At 38.0% G+C, this 16,088-nt stretch overlaps 1 protein-coding gene across 1 annotated transcript in view; it reads left to right on the forward strand.

Annotated features, from left to right (window-relative positions):
• TERB1 (telomere repeat binding bouquet formation protein 1) overlaps positions 1-16,088 on the forward strand; it is a 48,030-nt gene that overhangs the window by 10,599 nt on the left and 21,343 nt on the right. Inside the window, exons 3-9 of the mRNA XM_003936270.4 lie at positions 1,023-1,133; positions 1,329-1,457; positions 3,357-3,485; positions 5,696-5,756; positions 5,852-5,967; positions 6,072-6,194; positions 14,288-14,440. Of these exons, the coding sequence (XP_003936319.3) occupies positions 1,023-1,133; positions 1,329-1,457; positions 3,357-3,485; positions 5,696-5,756; positions 5,852-5,967; positions 6,072-6,194; positions 14,288-14,440 (822 nt within the window). The remainder of the gene's footprint in view (positions 1-1,022; positions 1,134-1,328; positions 1,458-3,356; positions 3,486-5,695; positions 5,757-5,851; positions 5,968-6,071; positions 6,195-14,287; positions 14,441-16,088) is intronic.

A 16,088-nucleotide genomic window follows, 5' to 3' on the forward strand; every position in this document is an offset into this window, starting at 1 on the left:
CATAACCTTGCATTTCAGGAATAAACCCACTTAGCCATGATGTATTTTAATTTTGATATGTTGGATGCAATTTGCTACAATTGTTTAGACTTTTTGCATGTATGTTCATGAGGGTAACTGGTCTGTAGTTTTCTTTCTAATGGCTTCCATTTTGGTATAAGGATAATACCAGCCTCATAGAATAAGTTGGGAAGTATTCCTTCTCTTAAACTTTTGGAAAAATTTGAGTAGAATTTATATTATTCCTTAAATGTTTGGTAGAATTTACAAATGAAACCGTCTGAACCCAGAGTTTTCTTTGTGGAAAAGTTTTTAACTCTTAATTCAACTTCTTTCATAGATATAGGACTATTCAAGTTGTCTTTTTCTTCTTGGGTGAATTTTGGTGATGTCATTTCACCTAAATTGTTGAATCTATAGGTATGAAATTGTGCATAGTACTCCCTTAATATCTTCTGAATATCTGTAGAGTGTGGTAATGCCATCTCTCTCATTTTTTATATTGGTAATTTGTGTCTTTACTCCTTTTATCCTAATTCATCTGACTAGAAATTTATTAGTTTTATTGATCTTCTGGAAGAACGTCCTCTGTATTTGTTTTCAGTTTCACTGGTTTCAGGTGGGAGCTGACGTCATTGATTTGACACCTTGCATCCTAAATACTGCTTTCATAGCATTCCACAAATTCTCATATGTTGTATTTTCATTTTTATCCACTTTTTTTTCTAAATGACAGATATTTAAACCAGTGTAGCTTTACTTAAAGAGAATAATATTTGGACTTTCTATTCCTATACTTATGCAAAGGGAAAAATCAAAGAACTATAAGAAGTTCATTTTAAATTCTTTTATTTAAAGAACATCTTTTTAAAAATACATGGTTGTTGGCTTATAAAAGTAATACATGCCTATTACTTTAAAAGTTGACCATTCCAAAGATATGTATTTAGTAAGTGAAATTTGAATGGTTCGTTTTTGAAAGAAACCTTTTGGTTTAAAATAATGACATTTTTGTTCTTTAGAAATGAAGACTGACCTGAACTTACTATTGGAGTGTCTAAAGCACCAAATGGACAATGCTTTTTCACAAAAGGAAGCTTTGGTCACTATTCATTCAATTTGTCAACAAAACAGTAAGATATAATAGTGAATTTTTATCTGTGATTCTAGTTCTTTAGTACTATGTTATATCAAAAAAGCATATTCTTTATCTTCCACTCAGTTATTCTACATAATATGTTACTTTCTTCATGTGATTTATTTTATCCCTGAAAGGGTAATCAAAATAAATATCATTTCTATTTTGTTTTTTTCTGCACATCCTACAGGTAATGCAAGTGTTTATTTTCGGGAAATTGGTGGTTTGATGTTTGTAAAAAATCTTGCAAAGTCAAGTGAACATAGCATGGTAAAAGAAGCAGCCTTATATACATTAGGAGCTATTGCAGAAAAAAATGGTAAAATATAAACTTTATTTCATTATACGTAAGCATTGTGTTATATTTTAATAGTATACTCAAAACTAATTTTAGAGTTAATTACCTTTCCTTTTTTTACATGTTTGAAAAATTTTATCCAGCCTCCCTCCTTCCTTCCCTCCCTCCCTCCCTTCTTTTCTTCCTTCCTTCTTTCCTTTTTCCTCCTCCTCTCTTCCCTTCCCTTCCTCTTTTCTCTATTCCCTTCACCTCCCCTCCCCTTATTCCTTCTCCTTCCCTTCCCTTTCCCTTTTTTCTTTCCTTTCCATTCTCTTTCATCTTCTTTCCAGTTTGAAGAATGAAGATAACCCACAACCATGTTATATGTGGTTAAATGTGCTTTGGGTATAGAAATGGATGTTGGCAAGAACACTTTTCTGCAGTATGTTTAAAATGAGGTTAAATATAAACCATTGGTTTTTCAGACCAACTTTATATTCTTACATTTTCATTTATTAAATATTTCCTCATCAGCCAGGCATGATGTCTCACACCTTATAATCCCAGCGCTTTGGGAGGCTGAGGCAGGTGGATCACTTGACCTCAGTAGTTTGAGACCAGCCTGGACAACATGGTGATACCTAATCTCTACCAAAAATAAAAAAACAGTAGCCAGGCATGGTGGTGTGCACCTGTGATCCCAGCTACTTGGGGGGCCGAGGTGGGAGATGGCTTGAGCCTGGAGAGTGGAGGTGGCAGTGAGCTGAGTTTATGCCACTGCATTCCAACCTGGGTGACAGATCACAGAGTAAGACCCTGTCTCAAAAAAAAAAAAAAAGAAAAGATCACCTTTTAGAAACCAAGCTTTGTGCAAAGCATTGGGGATACAGGGACAAGTAAGATAATAATCCTTTTTTATGGCTGTATAATAGATGTATATATTTATAGGGTACATGAGGTGTTTTGATACAGACATGCAATACATAATCACATCATGGAGAATGGGGTTTCCATCCATTCAAACATTTATTCTTTATGTTACACAAACAGTTCAATTATACTCTTTAGTTATTTTAAAGAGTACAACTAAATTATTATTGACTATGGTTACTCTGTTGTGCTATCAAATAGTAAGTCAGTTATTCTTTCTATTGTTTTTTGGTACCATCCCCACCACCTCCCACTACCCTTCCAAGCCTCTGGTAATCATTTATCTCCATGAGTTCAATGGTTTTGATTTTTAGATCCCACATACAAGTGAGAACATGTGATGTTTGTCTTTCTGTGCCTCACTTAGTCCTTGCCTTTGGGATAGGTCTAATAGCTGATTCTAGGAACTGGATGAAATATTGATTGTATTTTTATGTCTATATTATTTTTGTAAAATTCTGCTTGCCTTATTATCACACACACAGAAAAACTATCAGGTAGTATGATTTTTGAAAAGATTTTTATTTCTAGAAAAGTCTCAATAGCACGAATACTGTTTGTCCCTCTGTTTTCTAAAGCAGATTTCTGAATTCTTTTGAATTGTTTTTCTTGCTGTTTTGTTACTCATCCTTTACAGGGTTGTTTTTTTTTTTTGCTAACTTTTATTTAAGTTTTTATTCAGATAAGTTTTATATTGTAAACTCTAGGGGATTTCAATATGTGTTTTGGAGCCTAGATTAAGTACTTTTGATTAATATACTCCTTTATTTATTTATGTTTTTCTTTTTTTTTCTTTTTAGCCCTGCCCCTCCAATATACTGCTTCTTTAGTCTGCTAATTGAGTAAGCACGTATCAGTTTGTCAGAAATTTTGTTGTATGACTAATAAATATCAATTAAATGAGATCTGGTTAAGAACCATCCCAGTTAGGCAATTTTGTATTTTGTTCAGCACATTTGAAAGCATGTTTTTGATAATGCATTGAAATTAAAATTATATTTTATATTTCAGTTTACTGTCAGCAGACTTTGTGTACTTCAGAGTTGTTTGAAGACTTAACTTGGTTCTTATCTAATGATTCAAACATAAATTTGAAAAGAATGTCTGTTTATGTTATTTTGGTTCTGGTTTCAAATAACAGTAAGTACATTATCTTATGAATGTTTGAAAACACTTTAATCAATTGGAGCAGTCATTATTAATTTTTTATTTTAGACCTTATATCAGTATCTTTATTTTTTTTTTTTGAGACAGAGTCTCGCTCTGGCACCCAGGCTGGAGTGCAGTGGCACGATCTCGGCTTACTGCAACCTCTGCCTCCTGGTTCAAGCAATTCTCCTGCCTCAGCCTACTGAGTAGCTGGGATTATAGGCACGTGCTACTGTGCCTGGCTAATTTTTGGATTTTTAGTACAGATGGGGATTTCACTATGTTGGCCAGGCTGGTCTCAAACTCCTGGTGTCAAGTGACTCACCCGCCTCGGCCTCCCAAAGTGCTGGGATTACAGGCATGAGCCACCATGCCCCACCAAGTACCTTTTTAAAATCTCTCCTCTGAGAAATACTTGTTTAAAGAAAAGGGGGCGGTGGCTCACGCCTGTAATCCCAGCACTTTGGGAGGCCAAGGTGGGTAGATCAGTAAGTTCAGGAGATCATGACCATCCTGGCCAACATGGTTAAACCCTGTCTCTACTAAAATACAAAAAGTTAGCCAGGTGTGGTGGCGTGCACTTATAATCCCAGCTACTCGGGAGGCTGAAGCAGGGAGTCTCTTGAACCCGGAAGGCAGAGGTTACAGAAAGCCAAGATCGCACCACTGCACTCCAGCCTGGTGACAGAGCAAGACTCTGTCTCAAAAAAACAAAAACAAAAAAAAAGAAAGAAAAGGGGGTTAATAGCATATATTTAATCATTCAATACTAATTTTAAGAAATTATAATGCTTATCATTGAAAGGTAACAGTCTTAAAGAGAAAAAGGGAGGCATTTAATGAATTTGTTGATTTTCTGCTGAATTGACCATTTAGTTAGTGTTTATGGTATCAGCCACCAATGGTTTTTATTTTGGAATAATTTTAGATTTACAGAAAAGTTGCAAAGATAATATAGAATGTTCCTGTATACTTACTGCTCAGTTATTTTTTAACTTTTTAAAATTTTAATTCTTCAAATTGTTAGAAATTTTGTAAGCATTTAAAATGTTTCTAGGCCAGGTGTGGTGGCTCATCCCTGTAATCCCAGCATTTTGGAAGGCTGAGGTGGCAGGATCCCTTAAGCCCAGGAGTTTGAAACCAGCCTAGGTAACATAGTGAGACTTTGTCTCTCTACAAAGAAATAAAAAAAAGAAAAATTAACTGGGTGTGGTGATGCACACCTGTACTAACAGCTACTTGGGAGGCTGAGGTGGGAGGATCAAGTGAACCCTGGAGGTGGAGGCTACAGTAAGCTGTGATCGAGCCACTGCATTTTAGCCTGAGTGACAGAGCAAGACCCTCATCTCAAAAAAGAGAAATGCTTCTAGGTAGGTGAGGTGGGTCACGTCTGTAACCCCAGCACTTGGGGAGGCCAAGGCTGTGTGACCCATTCCCCATGTCACCTAGGTCCCAGCACAAAGACCATATTCAGTACCAGCAGACTCTCTCATGCCACCCTTCCAGCTAGAGGGATTTGAAATGGCATGGGCATCAATAGAGGGGGAAGTCTGGGTGATCATAGAGCTCAAGGCCCAAACCCCCAGGGTGTTGGGCAGGGGCTGGGCAGCCTCGGGGAAGCTAGGCATCAGATTGTACCCTTTGAGGGGGAGGAGTCAAGCCTCACTTTCTTCTCCTACCAGTGGCTGGTTCCTCACCCTTCTAGGTCTCTGCTATTCTCATTTCCATCGAAAGGGTCACAGACCCAGATATAATGGTAGTCTGAGCAGCTCAGGCAGTTCGGCTAAGCCTCTTGGCAGAGAGGCCTAAGGAGGTTCCTTCTTGCCAGGCGTGTACATTAAAAAAAAAAATGTGTCTAGATTGTGATTTTTTTATTTTGGAAAAACTAGAAAAGGTTGAATTTATTTATTTTTCTATTTTGGAACTTACCTTGATACTGTAATATAGACCATGATGCAGAGTAAGAGTTTTGTAATTTTTAGAGGAAAATTTGAATACAATTAGTTTATAAGCATTAGTGATAATATTTTTTTAATAATCTTGATTACAAATTTTTATCCACTGTAATTCTGTTACATTTTAAAGTTGTAATATTTTAAAGTTGTTTAAAAGTTATTTATTAAAATAAAACTTAACTGTTCTTTATTTCTACAAGACTATTTGTAAATAAAACTCATATTTGTATGACTGTTTTTTTTAAGGGACTGGCCAAACACTTGTGAGAGAAACAGGTTGTATTACAGTTCTGTCACAGTTATTCAGGTAAACAGATACAAATTTCTTTTTGTTAATTATTCATTACTTAGGACATTAACACATTTGTATTAATTTCTTTTCTTTTCTTTTTAACCTAATAGGACAATTCTTTCAAAACATGAGTTGGATTTGTCAGATAAAAATGTTTTCCAGAGTTATCAGTTATGGTCTTCAGTATGTAGTACTCTGTGTGTCTGTGTCAACAATCCTCAAAATGGTAATTATCTGTAATGTTTAAATATAAAAATAAGATAAAAACAAATGAAAACTGATATTTTCCAGTTGTCATATTAAAACATGATTGACTTTGTCTTCTTTCAGATGACAATCAAATGTTTTGCTGTTCACTTTTTCCACATGCTAATGATTGGCTAAAAAATTGCATGAAACCTGAGATAATTCGCCCTATTTGCTCATTTATTGCACTCACTCTTGCAAATAACAGTAAGTATTCATTATTTTCTAGGTCATAGTTGAATAAACATACTTCAAAGTATAATAAAAACTATTGAATTCATTATTGAATCAATTGAATTCTTGTAATTTGGGTTTTTTAAATGTGTTTAGACTCTTAAAGATAAGAAAATCTTAAAAGTAGATATTTTGGGGATGATATTGGGAAAACAGTGGTAGCAGCATCGGTTTTTAATCTCTCTAGATACCTTCATAAAACAGAGAAACCAGATAGCAAGTTCAAAAACCCATAGAGTGTGTTCTCTGATCACAAGGTAATTAAATTAGAAATGAATAAAAACAAAACACCTGGAAAAGCCCCAGATATCTGGTAATTAAACAACTTGGTACTAAAATTCATGAGTAAATGCATGAATCATAAGGAAAATTAGAAAATGTTTCTAACTGAATGATAATGAAAATACAGCATTAGGCTAGGCACAGTGGCTCATGCCTATAATCCTAGCATTTTGGTAATCTGAAGTGGATGGATCCCTTGAGGTCAGGAGTTTGAGACCAGCCTGACTTACATGGTGAAACCCCATCTCTACTAAAAATACAAAAATTAGCCAGACATGTTGGTAGACACCTATGATCCCAGCTGCTTGGGAGGCTGAGGCAGGAGAATCACTTGAGCCCAGGAGGCAGAGTTTGCAGTGAGCCAATATCTTGCCATTGTACTCCATGCTGGGCAACAGAACAACACTTTGTCAAAAAACACACACACACACACACCCTCCCACCCACCCAGATTCAACGACTTGCACCTGTGATCCCAGCACTGTGGGAGGTCTAGGTGGGCGAATTGCTTGAGATCAGGAGTTTGAGACCAGCCTGACCGACATGTTGAAACCTTGTCTCTACTGAAAATACAAAACTTAGCTGGGCACCTATAATCCCAGCTACTCAGGAGGCTGAGGCAGGAGACTCTCTTGAACCTGGGGGGTGGAGGTTGTTTTGAGCCAAGATCACACCACTGTACTCCAGCCTGGGTAACAGAGTGAGACTCTGTCTCAAAAAATAAAATAAATAAAAGAGATCTGTGGGATGCTACAAAACAGTGTTTAGAAGGAAATTTATAGTATTAAGCTTATGTAAGAAAAGAAGAAAGGTCTCAATTCAATTCTGTTAGCATCTGGCTAGTTGTAGTGGCTTTTGCCTGTTATCCTAGCACTTTGGGAGGCTGAGGTGGAGGATCACTTGAGGTCAGGAGTTCGAGACCAACCTGGCCAACATGACAGGTTTGCTAATTTCTTAGGTACAAGCTAATACAATTTTTTATTGTATTAGCTTGTACCTAAGAAATTAGCAAACCAAGCAAGTTAAATAAGCATAACAAATGAAATAATGAAGAGAAGATTAGAAATCTGTGAAATAGGGAAAAGCACAGAATAGAGAAAAATAATTGAAACATGAGTTAATTCTTTGAAAAGATCAATAAAAGTGATCCTCTAGCCAGACTGATCACAAAGTAATATGAGAAAGCTCAGATTACCAATACCAGGAATGAAAAGTGACATCACTATAGATCTTAACAGATATTAAAAGAATAATAAAAGAATAGTAGGAACAACTTTATGTCATGACATATAACAGCCTAGATGAGGCTGGGTGCAGTGGCTCACCCTGTAATCCCAGCACACTGGGAGGCTGAGGCAGGCAGATCATGAGGTCAAGAGATCAAGACCATCCTGGCCAAAAATGGTGAAACCCTGTCTCTACTAAAAATACTAAAAAAATTACATGGGTGTGGTGGTACATGCCTGTAGTCCCAGCTACTTGGGAGGCTGAGGCAGGAGAATCACTCGAACCTGGAAGGCGGAGGTAACAGTGAGCCGAGATCACACCACTGCACTCCGGCCTGGGCAACAGAGTGAGGCTTGGTCTCAAAAAAAAAAAACAGGAGTTGGAGAAATTCTTTGAAAGATACAAACTACCAAACAAAGCTCACTCAAGAAGAAATAGGTAACCTGAATATTCCTATATCTGTTAAAGAAGTCAAATTTGTAGTTTAAAACCTTATCACAAAAGCTGAGCATGGTGGCGCAAGTCTCTAGTCCCAGCTGTCGGGAGACTGAGGTGGGAAGATCACTTGAGCCCAGAAGTTCAAGGGTATAGTGTATGATTATCATACTTGAGAGTAGCCACTGTAGCCTGGGCAACATAGCAAAAACCTACCTCTTAAAAACAACAACAAAAACCTTAAAGCAAAACCTTAGCATAGAAAATTCCAGGCCTTAATGATTTCACTGGCAAATTATGCCAAACGTTTCAGGAAACAAACAATTTCACATAAATTATTCCAGGAAATAGAAGTGAGAGAAGCACTTCCCAACATACAAGGCCAGCATTACCCCAATATCAGCACCCAGAAACAACATTATGAGAAACTGTAGGCTAATAGCTCTATGGATATAGAGATGTAAAAATCCTTAACAAAGTATTAACAAATCTAATTTAGCAATATATAGAAAAGATAATACATTATGACCAGGTGGCATGTATCCCAGGAATGCAAGATTGGCTTAACATTAGAAAACTCATCATATTTACAGTCTAGAAAAGAACAATGTAATAATTTCAATAGATACAGGAAAAGCATTTTACGTAATTCAACATATATTTGTAAAGTCATGGTAAAATAGGAACAGAGGGAACTTCCTTAATGTGATAAAGGGCCTGTACAAAGTACTACAGGTAACATAATTAATGGTGAAAGACGTAATGTTTTCCTCTTGAGACTAGAAAAAAAGACAAAAGGCTAGGTGTAGTGACTCATACCTATAATCCCAGCACTTTGGGAGGCCGAAACAGGAGGATCACTTGAGTCTAGGAGTTCAAGACCAGCCTGGGCAACATAGAAAGACCCTGTCTCTACAAAAAATTTAAAAACTAGCCAGGTGTGATGGTTCACACCTGTAGTCCCAGCTACTTGGGAGGCTGTGGTAGGAGGATTGCTTGAGCCTGAAAGGTCAAGGCTGCAGTGAGCTATGATTGTGTTATTGCACTCCAGCCTGGGCAACAGAGAGAGAGATCCTGTCTCTGTCTCTGTCTTTGTCTCTGTCTCTCTGTCTCTCTCCTCCCTCTGTCACACACACACACACACACACACACACACCCCATAACAAAAATGAAAATAAAAAGAAAATTAATGAGGTATATAATACTCTGGATTGTAAGACTCAGCATTGTAAGAATGTTACTTTCAAATTCAATTCTAGATTCATGGCATTCCCAAGCAAAACCTCAGCAGATTTTTCTGTAGAAATTAACAAGCTAATTCTAAAACTTACATAGAATGCAAAGGGCCTAGGATCAAAACTTTTGGGGAAAAAAGGGTAAAACTGTAGACTATGTTGCCTGATTTTAGTACTTACACAGAAGTCAAGGAAGCATGGCATTGCTGTAGGTGTAGACATACAGATTCTTTTTTCTTTTCTTTTTTTTTTTTTTGAGACAGAGTTTTGCTCTTGTTGCCCAGGCTGGAGTGCAATGGCACAGTCTTGACTCACTGCAATCTCAACCTCCCGGGTTCAAGTGATTCTTCTGCCTCAGCCTCCTGAGTAACTGGGATTACAAGTGCCCACCACCATGTCTGGCTAATTTTTGTATTTTTAGTAGAGACAGAGTTTCACCATGTTGGCCAGGCTGGTCTTGAATTGATCTGAGGTGATCCTCCCTCCTCAGCCTGCCAAAGTGCCAGGATTACAGGCATGAGCCACCGTACCCAGCCTTGTAGACTTATAGATTAAGGAAACAAAAATGAGAGCCCAGAAATGGATTCATATGTATATGGTTGTTGATTGTCTGCAAAGATGCCATTGTAACTCTGTGGAGGAAAAGATATTTTCAACAAATGGTGCTAGAAAAAGTGGATATCTATATGCAAAATATGAATCTGAATCCTTATACAGTATATAAAAACTTTGAAATCAAGGCTCATAGAGTTAAATACAAGGTTGAAAAATATATAATGTGGACAAAAGCAGAAAGTTCTCACAACTTGAGGGTACATAAAGATTTCTAAGACACAAAAAGCATGAATTACTAAAGAAAAAATGGTAAGACTGAGCGCGGTGGCTCATGCCTGTAATCCCAGCACTTTGGGAGGCCAAGACAGGTGGATCATTAGGTCAGAATTTCGAGACCACCCTGACCAACATGGTGAAACCCCATCTCTCCAAAAAAACAAAATAAAGAAAAAAAAATAGCTAGCGTGGTGGTGCATGCCTGTAATCCCAGCTATTCGAGAGGCATGAGAATCACTTGAACCTGGGAGGCAGAGGTTGCAGTGAGCAGAGATCATGCCACTGCACTCCAGCCTGGCAACAGAGCAAGCCTCTGTCTCAAAAAAATAAATAAATAAAAAAGGAAAGGAAAAATTGATAAATTGGACTTCACTGAAATAATTTTGTTCTTCAGAAGAGCATGCTATGATGATGAAAGTAAGCCAGACTGAAAGAAAATACTTGAGAAACATTCATCTGATTAAGGATTTGTACCCAGAAACTTGTCAACAGCTCTTATAAATCAATAATAAGACCAAAACAACCTGATGATTAAAAAAATGGGCAAAAGATTTGAACAGATAACTTCACCAAAGAAGATATGAATATTTAAAAGTACTTGAAAAGATGTTTAAGATTGGTTGGGCACGGTGGCCAGAGCAAGACTCTGTCTCACGGAAAAAAAATGCTCAAGAAATAGTTAGTTATCGGAGAAATCCAAAGTGAAATCCTAGGGAGATAATACTACACACCCACTAGCATGTTAAAAATAAAAAATGGTCGACCAGTCTCGGTGGCTTATAGCTGTAATCCCAGCACTTTGGGAGGCCGAGGCAGGCAGATCACGAGGTCAGGAGTTCAAGACCAGCCTGATGGTGAAACCCCATCTCTACTAAAAATACAAAAATTAGCCAGGTGTGGTGGCATGTGCCTGTAATCCCAGCTACTCAGGAGGCTGAGGGCAGGAGAATTGCTTGAACCCAGGAAGAGGAGGTTGTAGTGAGCCAAGATCACACCACTGCATTCCAGCCTGGGTAACAGAGCAAGACTCGATCTCAAAATAAATAAATAAATAAAAATAAAAAGTGGTCATGCTAAATACTGGCAAGGATGTGGAACAATTAGAACTTTCACACATTGCTGATGTATATGTTCAAGTGCTTGAAACAAATACTCATGTTTCACATGCAAAGGATATAGCTCTAGAATTCAAAAAAAATGGAATCTTGCTCAGTGTGAGAGAAAAACAAGAAAAAAAAAGGAAAAAAAAATTGGAATCTATTTTCATGATACCCTGACAATCCCTTTTTCTCTAAAAGCCAGCTTTAATGAGTGATAGTTATAGGACTTCATTAATCTCAGTAAACTACAGATTAGCGAAAATCTGAAATAATTCAGTGTACAATAAATGTGGTCTAGGATGTTCTTCAGCTTATATGCCTGAATTTTTTCACTTAGGCTGTAACTATGAATCTGTAGTAATAACACTACCATTTTCATCTAAGCACTCAAATGCTTTTTTTCTTTTTTTTTTTTTTTTTAAGGTAGAGTCTTACTCTGTCATGCTGGCTAGAGTACACTGGCACAATCATGACTCACTGCAGCTTTAAACTTCTGGGCTTAAGCAATACCCCTGCCTTACCGTCCTGAGTTGCTGGGACTACAGGCACACACCACTGAGCTTGGCTAATTTTTTTTTTTTTTTTTTTTTTTTTGTAGAGATGGGGTCTTGCTTGTTGCCCAGGCTGATATTGAACTTCTGGATTCAAGCAGTCATCCTGCCTCAGCCTCTCAAAAATGCTAGGATTACAGACATGAACTACTACCACACCCAGCCTCTTTTTTGAAGATTTTTTAAAAATGAAAATACTTTTTAGTAAAGAATTCTGTTTTGGAGCCACCATATATTGAAAATGTTTGCCTGTCTTTAAATAATGTTTCTGGGCTGGGTGCAATGGCTCACGCCTGGAATCCCAACACTTTGGGAGGCTGAGGCAGGTGGATTGCTTGATTTCAGGAGCTCGAGACCAGCCTAGACAACATGGTAAAACCCCGTCTCTACCAAAAATACAAAAATTAGCTGGGCATGATGGTGCTCGCCTGTAGTGCCAGCTACTTAGAAGGCTGAGGTGGAAGAATTGCTTGAGACCAGGAGGCAGAGGATGCAGCAAGCCAAGATTGCACCACCACACTCCAATTTGGATGACAGAGTGAAACCTCATCTCAAAAATAAATAAATAAATAATAAAAATGTTTTTTTACAATTCCTTTCCCAGCTGTGAAAAATTCTGAATATGATTTTTTAGACTAAGATCTCTGTTTTATTGAACAATACAAAAATTAATTTTTGTCTTTAAATCACTTTGCTTTATGGAACTAGAATAAACAAGAAGGTTGGTAGATTTATAATCAGCAGCCTATATATCCATATATTCATTTATTATAAGCCCATTACTGAGACAGAGGCTGTTAGAGACCTTTGTATCCAGAGACCCATTGGATACTTACCCATCAGAATTCGTTTTGTTTCTTTTCTTTTTGTTTTCCTTTCTTTTCTGAGATAGGGTCTTGCTCTGTCACCCAGGCTGGAGTGCAGTGGCATACTCATAGCTCATTGCACCCTCGACATCCTGGGCTCAAGCTACCCTTCCACCTCGGCCTCCCTAGTAGCTGGGACTACAGGCATGCACCACCATGCCCAGCTATATTTTTTTTTTTTTTTTTTTTTTTTTAGAGACAGGGTTTCACTACATTGCCCAGGCTGGTCTTGAACTCCTGGGCTCAAGTAATCCATCTGCCTTGGCTTCCTGAGTGTTGGGATTAAAGGTGTGAGCCACCATGCCCGGCCCAGAATTATTTTCAACCAGGGAACAAAAACATAGATACCGGCCATCGAATCTTTGCTTGGAGTAGTTGTTATGAGTCTCAGTGATGTTTTATAATTTTAAGCTCCAAGAACTAAAAGAATTAGGTGTAAATATAATGGATGAGATGTATACTCTTTTAGAACAGCACTTTGAAGAGCCGTACAATCTGAGGAATTAGTTATGTTGGATTGCAGAAAACAGACAGCTTGCTAATTACCAAGCTAAATGAATGAATATATTCTTTTTTTTTTTTTGAGACAGGGTTTCGCTCTTGTTACCCAGGCTGGAGTGCAATGGAGCGATCTCGGCTCACCGCAACCTCCGCCTCCTGGGTTCAAGCAATTCTCCTGCCTCAGCCTCCCTAGTAGCTGGGACTACAGGCGTGCGCCACCATGCCCAGCTGATTTTTGCATTTTTAGTAGAGACGGGGTTTCACCATGTTGACCAGGATGGTCTCGATCTCTTGACCTTGTGATCCACCCGCCTCGGCCTCCCAAAGTGCTGGGATTACAGGCTTGAGCCACCGCGCCCGGCTTGAATATATTCTTTATAACTCTATTGAAAGACTTGTTTAATAATGTTGAGGGACACATTTTGTTTTGTTTTTTTGAGACAGAGTCTCACTCTGTCAGCCAGGCTGGAGTACAGTGGTATGAGCTCAGCTCACTGCAGCCTTCCCCTCCTGGGTTCAAGTGATCCTCCTGCCTCAGCCACCTGAGTAGCTGGGTTTATAGGTGTGCATCACCATGCCCAGCTTATTTTTTGTATTTGTAGTAGAGACGAGGTTTCAGCATGTTGGCCACGCTGGTCTTGAACTCCTGATCTCAAGCAATCTGCCCATCTCAGTCTCCCAAAGTGCTGGGATTACAGGCATGAGCCACCATACTCGGTGCAAAGCACAGTTTAATAATGTCATTTTTATAAAATAGAGCAGTTCTTACTAAATGAAACATAAAAGATTTCTAATACACCAGAAATACTGTACTATACATATAGTTTTACTATGTTAAAGTAAGGTGCTTACATAAATAATTATTTTGATTATGTATATGCATAGGTAAAGATTAGATTTTAAATTATTTAGTTTCGGGATTTTTAGAAAGTATTTGAACAAGTCAAGTTAATGTTATGTTTAGTGCAAATTCATTGAGTAAAACCATTCACCTGTCTTGTTTTAAATATTAATAGTTTTGCTACTTTATTTTTTAAGCATATGTTCAGAAATACTTTATATCTGTGGGTGGACTGGATGTATTGGCTCAAGTTCTCATGCAACTGGAATCTGATTCACATGAGACTCTTTCCAGTGCTAAACTTGCAGTGGTTGTGACAAAGACCATGGATGCATGCATTGCAGATAATCGTGAGTAACAATGCTTACTAGTTGTTTTGAAATTGAATTTTGTTGGAATATAGCATGATGAGTGTTGAAATAGTAGATTAAACAGTAACATGGTTTAGATTAACAGTTTCTTAAAAGTGGAAGGGAGTATTAGAAATTGTCCAACACAGCCGGGTACAGTGGTTCATGCCTATAATCCCAGCACTTTGGGAGGCCCAGGTGGGCGGATCACCTGCGGTCAGGAGTTCAAGACCAGCCTGGCCAACCTTGTCTCTACTGAAAACAAAAAATTAGTCAGATGTGATGGCAGGCACCTGTAATCCCAGCTACTCAGGAGGCCGAGGCAAGAGAATCACTTGAACCCTGGAGGCAGAGGTGCAGTAAGGGAGCTGAGATCATGCCACTGCACTCCAGCCTGGGCAACAAGAGCAAAACTCCATAAAAAAAAAAAAATGCAAGCATTAAGTTAAAATTTTCAGACTGGGCATGGTGGCTCACACCTGTAATCTAGTACTTTGGGTGGTCAAAATGGGAGGATTGCCTGAGGCCAGGAGTTTGAGACCAGCTTGGTCAACATAGCAAGACTCTATCTCTCAAAAAAAAAAAAAAAAATTTAAAAGTTTCAGATGAGAAACCAAGGGATATTTTTGAGACTAAGGAATAGCAAACTCAATTTATATAAAGAATACATCTCTTTCTGCTAAGTATGAGGTTGGACTTACCCAAAACAGCATTGCTAGTGAGTGGCGAAACCAGACTTGAACTCATGGCTGCTGCTTCTCACATGTGCAAACATTGAAGAGTAAGAAACTCTATTTGTATTAACAAACAACTGGGGGGCAAAAAATAGATGTTTTTTGAAAAAGTGGTTATTTAGGGCCTGCTATATGCTGAGCTTTACAGGTACAAACTTGATTAAGATGTAGTCCCTTAGGAATCCACAACTTTTTTGTTGATATTAGTATGGTTAGACTCTGGGTGAACTCTGTTAAAAAGCCCCATTAGGAGAAGTATAACCTAAAATGGTGGACTTTTAGACTTTTGTCACATCTCAGCATAGCTTCACATATGCTTTATTGCATCAATAAGTCAGTAGAACTGTGGTCAGTTAATATTGTATTTTTTATTTTTGAGACAGCATCTCACTCTGTCGCTCAGGCTGGAGTGCAGTGGCGCGATCTTTGCTCACTGCAACCTCTTCCTCCTGGGTTTAAGCGATTCTCCTGCCTCAGCCTCCCAAGTAGCTGGGACTACGGGTGCCCACCACCATGCCTGGCTAATTTTTTTTGTATTTTTAGTAGAGGTGTGTTAGCCAGGATGGTTCCAGTCTCCTGATTGATCTGCTCACCTTGGCCTCCCAAACTGCTGGGATTACAGGTGTGAGCCACTGTGCCTGGCCCAATAGTATATATTAAATGTCAGCAGGAACTGATTATGTAGGAAAGTCTTTACTATTAAATCTAGATAAGAAGTTTGTAAGGGGAGAGTAAGCATACTCAGCTTTTAGGAAGTTAGTGTTACTTCATCTTCACAGCATTCTGCAGAACAATTAAGCAAAAAAAATTCTTCAAAAAAATTGCTTTAATAATATGTCTTTAGTATGGGAAGAAAAAGTAATGAGGGTTATGGTAATAAGCCACCATCTTATTACAGTGAATTTATTTGTACT

Source organism: Saimiri boliviensis, chromosome 1 (genome assembly GCF_048565385.1).
Source record: "Saimiri boliviensis isolate mSaiBol1 chromosome 1, mSaiBol1.pri, whole genome shotgun sequence".
Taxonomy (NCBI): Eukaryota; Metazoa; Chordata; class Mammalia; order Primates; family Cebidae; genus Saimiri; species Saimiri boliviensis.